The sequence below is a fragment of the Nipponia nippon genome, unplaced genomic scaffold (assembly GCF_047370975.1).
Source record: "Nipponia nippon isolate SJK-2023a ecotype South Korea unplaced genomic scaffold, ASM4737097v1 scaffold_6, whole genome shotgun sequence".
NCBI classification, from domain to species: domain Eukaryota; kingdom Metazoa; phylum Chordata; class Aves; order Pelecaniformes; family Threskiornithidae; genus Nipponia; species Nipponia nippon.
In genome coordinates, this window is record NW_028262380.1 from 27,325,628 (window position 1) to 27,340,047 (window position 14,420).

Sequence of the window (14,420 nt, forward strand, 5' to 3'; positions counted from 1 at the left end):
AAACAGGTATTTAGCTTCATTAATTTATTCCAGGAGATAAAAGATTAAAAGAAAAAAAACCCAATAATGACTAATATTTACGAGAGTAACAGAAGATTACTGTTAAGTGTGGGTCAGGTGTAATTCTGGCAGTTTGGCTGTCCCCAAAGAGGCACCCCACAAATCTTGGTTCCATGTGGCTCTACCCCTCTTTCAAGGCCCCATGATAGATTAAGAGACGGAGAACAAAATTGTATCTTCACAAGTCAACAAACCCGTTCCATATCCAATAACCTGGGATTTCTCCAGTGCAGAAACTTACCTTAAATTAATGAGTGTGCTAATTAGGGAATTACAGTTCCCATTATTTAAAAAATAAACTGTTTCCAGTAAAGGATAAATGTATCTTCTGCATCTTTATTAAACTGCTTTTTTTTAAAAACTGGAATTAGACTGCAAAATGCACTTCAAAGCTTCTCGAAGAGTCATTCAAGCGCCATTTGTTATTCTTAAGGTACTACAATGAATCATGTCTTCTATGTAGAGAATTATAAATAAAAATAAAACCACATCTGTTGAAGACTTAATGATAGAGCTGATATAGATAGTCAGCTGATAGAGCACCAAATAGCTGTAAGGAAGACTTACAGTGTATACAGTGTTCCCCAAAAGCAGGTAATCTGAAGTTTTACCATTGCCAAATACAGTACCTGGAGAAGGAAACAGTGATAATAAAAACATTTAAATATCCACAATAGCACTAAATATAAATATATATATATATAAAAATCTTATTTTTGGTACAAAAGAGATGGTAGCACTTCCTACAGGGTACTAACAGCAGATTTCACCTTGAACTGTATTGAGCAGTAGAAATCTATGACTTTTATAATTTTTAGTCCTTTAAGACTTTCAAGACTTCAGGAATTACACTAGAAACAGGAGCTTTTTGTAACATCATATACCATTATCAGCAATACTGTATTCAGTAATAATTCAATTAGAGTGACTTTTAAGATTAGAGATACAGTATCCTACCTTCAGAAAAATATGACATATAATAGCTATAGTGTACACAGATTGTAACATATAAGTAAACAGAAAGCTTAGAGAGTCAGATTTTCACTGATTCTGGATATTTTTGGTATAGAAACTTATCTTTGCTCTTATTCGTATTTCTGAGGTTCAGTTTAAGTAAAAATACAAAATTACTCTATTTTAATTCTTGAGATGCTTGTTATTCACAACATTTTCAAAATTTACCCAACTCAAATCTGCGGATCCATTTTGCACATGTGGATACACACACAGCATTTATGCAAAGAGTCAGTGCCCTAAAGAGATGCATTTGCATAAAAATTGCATCTACTGTGGTTCTTAAGTTCAGAATTCTGAAGCAGTGCATTTATGCTTATTTAACAGAACTTATTTTACAACTATTGCTAGAGCACGGGCTTTTCTGATCCCAGTTCTGTGAAAATTCTTGGCAGACACACAACTGAACTATCTGAAGGGAATTCCTCGTTCTCAATCAGAAGTGTTCAGCTTGCTAAATTTTTACGTGTTCAGTTTAGAAATGCTTTTAGCACTTGAGATTGCTCATATACTGCAACTAAACCAAAACACTTACTCTGCTGTAGAGGTTCTAATCACTGGGATATTGCTTTTTACTGCCATCATATAAAGAGGTATTAAAATACTGTGCATGTAGTAAGGAAGGATAAAAATATAAGACAAAAAAACCCCAAAACCACTAATGCTGAGAGAGCATAAGGAAGGATGTTTTTAAAAAGCTGTGTTTGGGGGAAGAGAAGAATAAAAGTGGTGGGGTTTTTTGTTTTGGGTTTTTTTGGGGGGTGGGAGTGGATTTAAAACTCCTCTGATTGGGCTGGCCAGAGGAAGGTGACAAGCTGATAGAAATGGTCTGTAGTTGAAAACACTTATTTTTCCACTATCCTCAGCTAGCATACAGTATATTAAATACTGCTAATTAAGTACGTTTTTATTTGTGTTGAGTATTTTTCTAGCCTTCATATCACCTTTACACATGCTTGAAATGAAATTAATTTTCATTGTGGATGAAGAGCGCTCCTTTCTAAAAGCTTTTCAGGACCTGTGAGGCCAGTTTATCACAGGAAAAAAAGTTCTGTTTATTGATATTCTGGAAGAGAGAGCAGGTGAAAGTTCACACAAAAAAACCAGAATAAAAATGCTTGCAAATAGTCCTCCTTAACCTAGCCCTCTCGCATTCCAAGATGAGGAGCTCACAATGGCTGCCTCCGTAGCTCTAGTGATACTGGTTGCACTCCTGGCACTTCCCTGATTTAACTTTCTCCCTGGACAGACTAGCACACCACAAAGGACTACAAGAGCTCTGGAAGCCTGAAAACAAAGCTGAGACGATGGCTCATTTTAAAGGTTATACAAAAGAGGAAGCAGTTGGTGGATTTACTTGTACATACAAGTTTGGCTTCTGCCATTTACTGTTATGTTGACAAAGTTGCATCAGAAGAAGCTTCTGTGAAGATGTATGCCCTTGTCACTTTTCATATCCACATGACAGTACACGGAGTGCAAAGGCTCTAGTTTTGTGTACTGTACAATGGTTAGGTCGCATGGAGTAAATTCTGACAAGCAATTCTTACAAATCCATACCTATTCTCTGATTGCATATTTCTTGGTAGATTCTACTACAACACATGCAGTTTGAAATTTTCCACTTACAGACAAGAAAGGGGTGGACAAGTGAGACTAAACAGGAGAAAATGCTCAAAGAAAAGGATCGACTGTGAGCTCAGAGATATTCATGATGTTCAAGATTTCATTTTTAATATTCTAATAAATACCTGCTCAAACACGCACCCCGCTGCTTTACAATATATACCTAGCAGTAAAGAGCATAATGAGGATAAAACAGGGGAATAGGCAGGCAGCTAAGTCTGTTCCCATGAGTCAGACTGCTGGGACTCAGCACTCTTAAGCACTAAGCTGAGCATTCTTCCCATTCCTCCTTTCATGTCTCAGGATCCTCCTGCGCCTCTTTGCTAAGAGAAGGTGGAGGCTGAGACCTGTTCTCAGAAGTTCCTCTCTCTGGTGGATCTCTCTGGCATTCATCAGCTCCTCCCTAGGAAACTAATAGTATTATTTCCCTTTCCTCTTTACCCACACAGCCATCGGAGAATTAATTAACAGCAGCTCCCATCCTGTGCTCATTTCCCCTTCATGCAGAACTCTGTGCACCAGCCGGGCCCACGGCAGGAACCAGTTATACTGCTCACCATGTGCACAATCCCCAGGTCCCAGTTCTGCTTCCCTTACTCACCTGGCCTTTCTCTAGGAATGAAAGAGGAAGACAGAAGGCAATTTGTTCAGACTTGCAGAGGCCACTTGCCAGCAGGTCAGTTCTAGCCCAGGGACTGTGAGCCGAAGAGGCCTGCACTACAGTGCTCTTAGAATTGCTCATGAAAGTATCTCAGCTTTGCCATTCACACATGAACTTTATCCTGCTTCACCACATATACTCATTAAACATTTCTGCGTCATGTAATGCATAAATCGCTCACATGGACTGGCTACAGCTTTGAATGGGGATTTTTGTTTGGATTTGAGGTTGTGGTTTTAGAGCATGTACTGACATTTTGGGACCTCTTGCCTCCTGGGCTGTCTAAACCTCTCCAATGCAAACCGCTGCCACTGAACTCGCATCCAGTGGCCTTTCAGAGAAAACAGGCTGCGTCCTACATCCCTTTACCCATCAGAAGTCACTGAGTTTAAAATACTCCGCAGGAAGTTTTCCCCTTAACCTTTTTGGGCACAAGCAGCTGTGACTGTCTCACTATCTAGTCTCAACAGTTCCAAAATGTCCATGAGATCATTTTTGTCCCCTATGCCAGAGCAGACTGCTTGGCTACAGCAGGGAAACTGAGAAGACTACTAATTGTACAGAAAAGCTGCAGGATACACACTTTTTTTTTTTTCCTCTCTCCCCACAAAGTGGAAGCAAAACAAAACTCCACCCCTGTGAGAGCTCCCATACACACAAACACTCCCACAAACTGGAAGCAATGCTTTCAAGTTTCTTCTAATTAATACAGCTTTCCTCCCAGCTGTCCCGCTTCCTTTTGCAACTCAGGTGCATATACAACAGTTGAACTAGAAGAATGACAGGACTGAGCTGTCCAAGATGTCCCAGCTTCCTCTGTCAGAAGCCTGCTCACATAGATGTAAACTGACGGGTTAGTATGCCCCTGAAGTAACAGGAGAGAAGGTATACACATCAGCCATAAAAGCTTACAAAACGTAAGAGACAATGCAAGGGACAGTAGTGATGTAGGATCTTGTAGCTATTTACCATGGTAGCGTATTAGAGAAAAAAATAGCATAATTAAATAGCAATCTCTTTTTCTCCATCTTGTTTGTTTACTTAAAACCTATTTATATAGTTTTATGCATATGTACATAATATTACTCCTACTTTTAAACACATTTTATATAAAACATTTTAAATATACTGCATCTGCTCTAGTTCTAGAAATGGTATCTTGAAAGTTAATCACACAAAACTGTTAGTATTTATAAAGCTTTCCTAAGAAAAAAGAAGGTATTTAGATATTTCATACTTTTCAACATTTATATTTTTATTTTTCCATAATACTTACCATGCTGGAGGGCTTTTAGTGGAAACCAAAACAGAATGAATGAGTGGAAGAGGCCATTTAAACAATGAACCCAGAAAACCTAAGGGAAAACAGAAAATCCATGAGAACCATTTGCAATAAACCAGCTCTGTGAACCCTGACCTTTCTTTTTATCTGTGTGTTAGATTCACAAAATGTGTTTCTTTCAGGCCACCACTGTGAAGTAATATAACTGACAGGCACTTTCTGCCTCTTAGTTCTTCATGGGTCATTTGTTTATTTTTATGTTTTGAAAAAAAGTGTGTATTATCTCCCACTTTTAATTTCAAATCAGAAGGGAAATTAAAATATATACATATGGGAATATCACCAGAAAAATTAAACTAACCCAGACAACTGGAACAATTGCTACATTCTAAGTAGGGAACTAAAAGGACTCTAGCTTTTATAATTTACACTTCGTGTAATAAGATATTTGGGTAGTGGAACAATCAAAACTTGAGTTTTACATATACCTACCTACATATTTCCACATACAAAGGAATTAAAAAAGGACAAATAAAGTATCTTCCTTAGATTTGTCCTTACATGCTCCATTCTTGAAGTGCATAGCTTCATCATATTAAACTTCCTTTAATGTATTTGCTAAATAATTGAAATTTTACTTTCAAACTTATTTTCATTTGTAAAATACGCCTTCTGAAAAGAACTGTATTAAGTTTAAGGATAAACAACCTATTGATGCTTTCCATAATATATTGTATAAAGACATAAAAATACTTAATCAAAAATATGTAACCTATTTCCTTCAGGATAGCAATCGTGTTTTTCATTAACAACGGTTCTGATAATCATAGCCTTGATTGTAACTAACAGACGTGTATTATGAGTGTTAAGGTGTTCAAACAATTGAAATTAAGTTGCCTGCCTCACAACATTTTCCACAATGTCTCAAAGTCTTTTGTTAGATTATACAACTACACTAGGTTGTATGATCCAGTTTACACTCCAACACTTTGCACATTTGAACTTGTGCTACTCATTAACCTTTGTCTCTCCTTCTTGCTATGTCATTACCAGAAGTTTTTATTTGACAGAAAGCACAGGTGGGTGCAAGAAAAATTAGTTCTACTTTTCCATTTTCCTGACCAATTCTTATTGTCAGATGCTAATCCTTTAACCTCTGTCATGACCTCATAACCTTTGATCCCTTTTACCATAACAAACATCTGCATCAACATTCAAGGCGGTAATGTTTCCAAATCTTTAACACCAACTATTCAATTTATATAGGTGGGAATTTTGTAGTTGGGAAGTTTGTAGACGTTTACTCATAGCAAGTGTTGTATGGGAATAGCCACAGAATTTCCAGTGAAGGCAACAATATGTATGTGCAATAAAAATGTTATAGACTTACTTAAAACCAGAAAAACCCAACAATTGTAACTCATGACTTACATTATTTATTAAAACTATCACAACACAGAAGTGTCTGTATTAATGGACAATGAGAAGTCTGATAATTGTAAAGCACTCACAGTGACACAAGAAACTATTTCCCCTAGTTTCCTTACAGCTTTCAGGTTTGTTTTTGTGGGTGAAGGGAGGAAGTGAGGACAGAGAAACATCTCGTATGCTTCAGTGAACAAAGACAGTGTAAACAAATAATTCTATATAGATATGGGCACTCCACTTTTACAGCAGAAGTGGCACAGATATGAAAGCTGAGTATGCTGTATCAGACCAGCACATGTAGGCATTGTTAATTCAATGACAGATTGAAAATGTCCCCAAATTCAACATACAATGACATTACTTGAAGTGCCCCAATTATATTTAGAAAAATCAAATAAAATCAGAAGGAACTCTTACAAACATCAGGCATTCATGAAATTACACCTTCAGGAAAAAGTTTCATTTAGGTTTTTTAAGAGATTATTTATGGACAGATCTGTAGAAATTGTGTATATTTTATATATTAAAGAGGAGTCCTATATTCTTTTACTACTTCTTGTGCTAGTCTCTCCAAGACGAATGTCACATATTTCCCACCAAAAGTAGCCTCAGATTCCTTTCGATCTACCCTGACACATTCTTAACCGTCTCCAAGTATTTTTTGCCAAAACTCAAAATTAAACCATAAAATCACAACTCCAAATTGACAAAGAATAGTACCAAGTCCCTCCCTCTACAAATCTAATGACAGTTCTTATTGTCCTCTGCAACACTTCTCCACAGGCTTCAGTAATCCATTTCCATATAACAGTACAAATACATACAGCCTAGCGACAGAGAGGTCTAATCACTTCTGCCTGTAGAAGACAGCTTTATTACCAGCAGAGAAAAAAAAAAAAATCAGGGCTGAAAAAAATAAAATGCTTGCTGTCCTTTCCCATACTTGCTAAAAATGGATAAATATGATTTGCACCATTCACAGACAAGTGGACAACTGCAAACAGTAGTAATAAAAATCCCTTCCATTTTTAATTATGAGCAGCATAGAACAAAAAGGGTAACTATACTGAATTCCTCTTAATTTCCGCTTTAATTATATAAGATTTATTAAATCTACCTTAGTATTAAAGTCCAGTGCATTTTGGGAAGTCTTGTATAACTCTGGATATTTCAGCATGTTTTCTTTTCGACAGGATCTCTCAAATATTCCAAGAGTTAGTGGAGGCATTGCTGTAAACATCTAGTAGACAAATTAAAAAAAAAAAACAAAAACAACAAACAAAACCAAAAAAACATATTGCAAAACTTTAGAGGTGAGGACTTGCGTAAAGATTGCTTACTCAAGAAACTTTCATGACTATGATTGGAAATAACTGAAAACACCCAAATCATCTTACCACATTGTAGAGACCTATACACCATCTTTCAAAAAGAATTTGTCCAGAAAAGCCATTGACAAAAGCAAACCAGATCTGAAAAAGAGAAGAATCATATATTACTCAAACATTCTGCGAGGTGGGATTAATAGATTTTTTTTTTTTTTTTCTCAGCTTCACAAGAAGGGCTATCCTTAAAACACATTTACAACACAGTTGAGGATGTTATGGCTTAAACATATATAAAAAAAAATAATAAAACCAAGTTGTGTTCAGAACAGATAATGGGCAATCTAGTCAAATATGTGAGCAATTCCATCTAAATATGAAAACATTTCAAGGAGGTAGCTATTTTCAGAAGGAATTTTATGTTTGTTAAATATTTAAGAGTGATTTAGCTCACTGCATTTGTATTGTACTTAATTCTTAATGAAATAAAATTTCTGAGAAATACCAGGGGAAAAAAAATATCACAGGAAACACCTACAGATTAGAAGCAGTCATCTTCTAATCATTAGCAAACCTCCTAATTAATAGAATTCATAAAGTAATCTGTAGTTTGGAACCTAAAATTGTACCAATATTCCTTCCTCACACATGAAACTCATGACAGGATGAGGCTTTACCAGAGCACTAAATCAACTACAATTACTTAGTTAACAAGCACTAACTCAACCACAGAGTATTTTAGAGGTGCAGCTGGAAATCTCTTTCATCGCGTAAGTTTCATCACTTTTTGCTAAAAGGCTAAAAAAATCAAATTTAATTTGAAAGGCATGATGACACATTTTCTGATGTTTTTCAGTGCAGCATGACTGCTTTCTTCTGTTTCTTACTTCACACTTATATTAGTTCCATGACAAAGTGGAGAAGCAGCCTGTCTGATGAATCTTTATTAACAAGCTACACTGAAACTGTATTACCACGACAAACATAAGCTGTAAGGTGACAGAAGCTAGGATCATTTAAACAATATTCTACTCAATTTAAGACTCATGTTTTTCAAGTGAATGTTTTCAAGATTGCATACAAAATCATGAATGTTAGAGGCTGCAATAATAGAGACATAAAATACACTGAATTTTCTGAAGTCTTATAACGCTAAATTTCTTTACTTTGATTGACTTAACCATAACAAGCACTCTATTTTCTAACCTTTCAGTCTATTCACTGAAATGACAATGGAATTACTTTATGCCAGTTAAACGAGAGTTTTATAAGCTCTTCTGTATTTCGATTTTTGACTTTTGAAATAGGAACTACGATTTAACTGCGATGAATTTACAAGGCATTTATTAGCAGCAGTTTCTCAGTAGCTGAGTATGAGGGGGCGAGATGAGTGCATAACCAGTTGTTCATTACTGAACAATTAATTATGCACTCAACATCAGCACAATTTATGGATGTTTTACAACTAAGTTAAATGTGTGAACCTAATCCAGAACCTCATCACCACTGTTGGATACAAGTTGTGCTCCTCACCTGCCTTCTCTCTTTTCAACCTTCTCATTATACATAGTTCCTACATTATTTTACTCCCAACCTAGGAAGACAGCTCTTGAGAGTGAAGGTCAGATATTATTATGTGATTGACCCCTTAATTTTTGTTTCTTGTTTGTAACAAATGCTGGAGTAAATTTTAGAACTCTTATTTTGAAAGGGTTTAGGGTGGTGGAAAAGGACAGTTTTAATAGAAAATATGTGACTTAGTAGTTGGGTGCATGTACTTTTACATGTACGCATATGTATACACATAAATATATAAATATGTGTACATATACATAAATATATAAATATGTGTACATCTCATTGCTGGTGATTTCAGACAGAGTTTAACAAAAGTATGACTCTCTAGGAAGAAAATAAAACAGACCTGAGGTAGACATATACTTGACCCTTCATAACCAAGGAGTATATGCAAAGAACATTAACCTTCTGTTGCGATCTAGCTAACGGTAAAAATGTTATAAAACTTTAATTTAAAAAGAAAGGCCTAAATACATGCACTGAATCTATTCCACATATTCACTTCTATTAAAGGTAAGTGATGCTAAGCAACACTTGAAAATGTTTTGGCGTGACTGTTTTAAAGAAATGCAAGATTTTATGATAAAATTTCAATTTACAGTGAACGTCATACATGAAGTCACTACCAAGCCTCTCAGAAATGCTATGCATCATTTTATTCCTTAAAAACTCTGATGCTTTCAGTTTTATTTTGTACAGAATTTGTTAAAATTTTCAAGCTATTTAACCTCTGAAAATTACAGTTTTACTGTAGAATTGTAAAGAAATCCTTTAAGTTATAATAGTAACTTCCTGAAATCTTAGCATTTACTTTCTTCCAAAGAAAGCACGCAAGTTACAGGCATTTCAGTTAAGTTTTAGCGTAGTAAGGAACTGGAACAAATCTTGGTCAGAACTCTAGATGCAAGCCAAGAGGAAATGAAATTTGGTAGCACCTCTGGGTTCTAAAGTTCTTCTTGAATCTATAAAAAAAGATGGCTGGGAAGAGAAATGTTTTAATGTGGCTAAAAAAATGTCCTCTGTAGTAGAAACACTACTATTTCGTGGAATATTAGATATACTACTTTAACAGACAAGAGCATCTTTAATATGTAAGCAGAAACATGGATTTTTTATTGTTTACAAGATAGTGATTTGAATGTTCACATTTAAGAATACCTATGGCTCCAAAATATTTAGCAGATCTAGGGGGTGGGGGTGCTGTGGGGGAAGCAGCAAGGATAAATACAGCCCTCAGCTCAAACTGTAAGAGGGGAAGAAAGTAAGTCACCCACTTACCCTAACTTCTGAACCTTGAACCCTAGAAAATTGCACTCTTAACCATACATGAAAAAACCTCTATGGAACTCACTACAGTATTAATAGTGACAGTCACAAGAAACACACAGTTTCTTGGCCATAGTGGGAAATTTATTCATGGACAAGTGTGTTTCATTCTGACTATGATGGACAATGAAGGCAGCTGTACCTGCAAAGTAAGTTTTTAGGACATGTTGTACACGATACTAATTTAGGAGCAGATTGAGCCACTTCTCTCCTAGAGGGTAGGTCCTACTCTAACAGCTCAATTACTAACCCAGCACCCCTGCAGAGAAGGGCAGGAGATAGGTGGCCTTGAGAAGTAGTTTAGACTAAGTGAGGGAGAAGTGAAAATTCAGACCATTTTATAGTTCAATTGCTACATAATTTCCATTGAAAATGAAAGATTTAGGTTCATAGCCCATCTAAACTGAGATGGGCCTCAATGCAGATCCCTGTATTTCTAAGTTTTCAAACCATATAATGCAAAAGAGTGGGCATGAGCACAATCACTTTCTGCTGTCCGTGTTTTAAAGTGAACTCCGTGCAGTTTGCATACATTAAGTGTGCCACGGCAGACTGAACAACAGCACCTAAACTCTACAGCTCAGAAGCAGTGTGAGCATATACAGAAAGCCTGCTCATGTTTGGGGTTATGCATGATACAGGTCTCAGCATGACCACAGGCATTCATCTGATGTGTCAGGCAAAGGAAATTGGGAACAAAATGGTAAACTTCAGTTACGGACATGAGCAGCAGAAAGTGTGTAACTCAGCAGTGGGATGAAAGGGGCTTAGGGGCGGAGGGAGGGAGGAGAGAAAAAAAAAAAAAAAGATAACCGTCATCCAAAGCTTACCAGACGAAGAAGAGGCCATTACAGCTCTAGTTACTTAGTATAATTGAACTGTTTACTTATTATCACTTAAATTATTACAAATGGCCTTGTTTAAGATTCTGTGACTGAACTTTAAATGTGAGCTCCACGCATCTGTTTCTTCTGTTTGTGTCCTGGTCTTGTACTCTTTTGTTTGAATTTTCCCCTACATGAAACATGAATGAGCTATGCAGGTCTTCAAAAATTATTATTTTTGTTTAAATTGTAAATCTTTTTTATTTAACATAAAACAGTTATGTTATTTCTAGTTATTACTAGCTAGCAGAACAAAGTAGAATTGGAAAATTTTGTCCCCCCGTTGCATAACTTCACAAAATGAGTAGTTTAACAAAAGAGTATATGCAGTAATTGTAATTATAAAACCAAAATCAATCCACAAAGGACTTCTCAATCACTAGATCAATCTCAATCCCAACCATCATTATAGGGTAATGACAGCCCCCTCAAAATAAGTATGAGACTTGGCATAGGCTTATCCTATGTGAGTGTGAGGCTCGGCACAGGCTTAATAATGCATGTTAGCAGTCTATTAGAAATTCAGTTTTCACTTGGAATTTACAATGATACTTCAGAATATAACCTCTAAAGTTACTTGGACTAGCCCCATACAAAAGATGAGGCCCATGTTTAAATATCTATTGCGTCAAGACACAGAGTAGAAAAAGTTATTATAGACCACTTCTAGTTTCTTATGAATAGGAATTTAAATGTCGATAAACACTAATCACTGTGCAGGAGTATTACTATAGACCTTTACCATTTTCTGAACCAAGAAACCAATGGCACTTATTTCGTATCACCCCACAAATACAGCCAAGGAAAAAGGCTGTATTTTAGATTAAATGGAATTTATTACATTACTTGTTTGATTAGTACTGAGCAGACATCTAAAAATACAATATGCATCTATTAAGTAAAGGTAGGTATTTTTAGTTATTGTCAGCTAATAAAAGGAAACTTATTTAAAGCAACTTCCAGACATGCCTTTCACAGTATTATTTTCTCAACTCCAAGACAGAGGAGGCGTGGCCACGCAAGCTTCACAGACATTTTCCTGATGTAGCATTTCTGCATATTAAGCAGCAGCTTACAAATACTCATTGAGCTCTCTGCTCCCACGCCTGATCCGTACAAAAAACTGAAAAGAGAGATTCAAGACTGGCAGTTGTCCTTTCTAGAGACATTCAATGATGAATTTCTGCCCATTCACTCACAGTATTGACATGAGCTATTAACATCTGTGAAAGTTTTCCGAGCTGACAAACAGGAATTCAAGTAGAAGTCATCTTGTCTCCCAGAGAAGGTGTATATGGTAAAATGCTTGTATGCATTATATATAGAGGGTCATAACCCATATAAAAATGATCTCCTTGTCCTTCCATCTGCTCAGGAGGCAGAGACTACCTCTTCTAGTCTTTTTAGACTATGATCTCTGTACCTTCCGTTTAACTTTCTTTCACAAAGAATACAAACGGCGAGATATTTATAACTCAGTTAAGTTACAAATTTACAATGTGTTTGCAGGTGACAATAACAGAAAATTAAGAAAAATAAGGTAGTATGTTCTAAAGCCCAACTTTGTATGTTTTCCATAAACACAAAGTATACACCAAATACTGTTTTTTGAAATACTTCAAGAGCTACTGCTAATCAGTACTTCTGGAAGTCTGATCATTTAATCAGATATTCAGCTTTTGAAATGCAGGATCTAAAGTCTGCCATCTAAAGCAAAAAAGGATCTTTAATGGATTTGCTTTTTCTGTGGCTTCCTACTTTATGTTTTTCTAAGCAGGCTACAAACTTGCTGCTACTAAGATTGAAATATCTTTACATTAATAACACAATAAAGATGAAAAAAGGAATATTTAGAAAAGGTAAAAAATACGCTAATTAAAATGCACACTTTTTGGCTACAACACTTGTGCAAAAAAAGATGTTTAAAGTATTTTCAAATATTGCATCCATGTAAGATCACATACATAAACATAAAAATCGGAAACATTAACCTAATGTTTACATCAGGTCTAACAGAAATAAGGCATTTTGTTTCAGTAAAAACTGATATACAAGTTTAAGACATTACTTTGAAAATATATTAAAAAAACTAAGACAGTTTTAAGAATAACTGTTAACCCCATTAATGTAAAAATACAGAAGACTGACCTATAAAATTTATTTTGTGATCAAGCTTTGCAACACATTAAATTTTTTTCCACACTTTTAACCCAAAGTATCATTATGAATATAAAGTTTGAATCAATTATAAACATAATCACTAGATACATATTTGGTTATAAGAAAGCAAGCAGCTGTTGAAAGAAAAAGAGGAACAGGAAATGAAGGAGGGGAGAAAAAAATTTAAAAATCCATTTAAAAATATGTTCAAAATTTTAAGGTTGCCATGTGGTCACAAAGGTCATGAAAACTGTAGCTATATATGCTGTCTTAACCACACCTACCAATAAACATACATTTATTACAACACAGTCCTCTCATACTACTGTATTTTTCACAAGACTCCAGTCTCCTTGAAATCCCAGGCGAGAAAATTAGGTCATCTACTTTCAAGAAAGTATCCATGTTCATGAACTAGACCCTAAGGAGACATGGTTACCCCATCAACAAGTGAAAGGTATGCAATAGTGTAACCAAACATAGATGTAAAAACCATAAGTACTGTTCTGAACAGCAACAACCCTTCAGTGACCTGAAAAAGGGCTTCAGATTGTGAACCAGACAGTTACTGACACCAGCGAAAAGAGCTTAAGCACATACATATCTAGGTAAACTTAAGGCTACTTGTAACTGTATTCCTTAAATACTGTAACGATGTTATAGATACAGAAGTTTAATAAGCTAGCAGCATTATGCAACACAAACATTCAGTACTAGTATCTAGTACATATTTTTAAGACAATTGGGTCTTTTAAAATAAAAAAAATGACTAATATTAATCAGTTTATTAAAAAGCAAGATTCAGTACTAGTAAGAGTTTATTGACAGTTTAAATGCTTCTTTAAAATCATATATAATAATAAAAAGCTCAAAATAATAAAGTATTTACTTTCAAGAAGTAACATTTACTGCACTGTAAAATTACCTCGATAATATAAAGGACTATATTCTTGTAGAAACAATACAAGATGCATTTAGCTACTCTGTTATAATTCCAGGCTCCATGAACCAACAACAAGTTCTTCAAATACTTGAACTGCAAAAAATGAAAAATGAACAAACATACAATCAGAACA

At 35.4% G+C, this 14,420-nt stretch overlaps 1 protein-coding gene across 10 annotated transcripts in view; it reads right to left on the reverse strand.

Moving 5' to 3' along the window:
• ATP8A1 (ATPase phospholipid transporting 8A1) overlaps positions 1 to 14,420 on the reverse strand; it is a 122,345-nt gene that overhangs the window by 31,027 nt on the left and 76,898 nt on the right. For all 10 annotated transcript variants that reach the window (XM_087735937.1, XM_087735938.1, XM_087735936.1 and 7 more), the window contains 5 exons: positions 14,270 to 14,380; positions 7,469 to 7,543; positions 7,189 to 7,311; positions 4,638 to 4,716; positions 628 to 689 (listed from right to left, as the gene is read on the reverse strand). In XM_087735937.1, the coding sequence (XP_087592063.1) occupies positions 628 to 689; positions 4,638 to 4,716; positions 7,189 to 7,311; positions 7,469 to 7,543; positions 14,270 to 14,380 (450 nt within the window). The remainder of the gene's footprint in view (positions 1 to 627; positions 690 to 4,637; positions 4,717 to 7,188; positions 7,312 to 7,468; positions 7,544 to 14,269; positions 14,381 to 14,420) is intronic.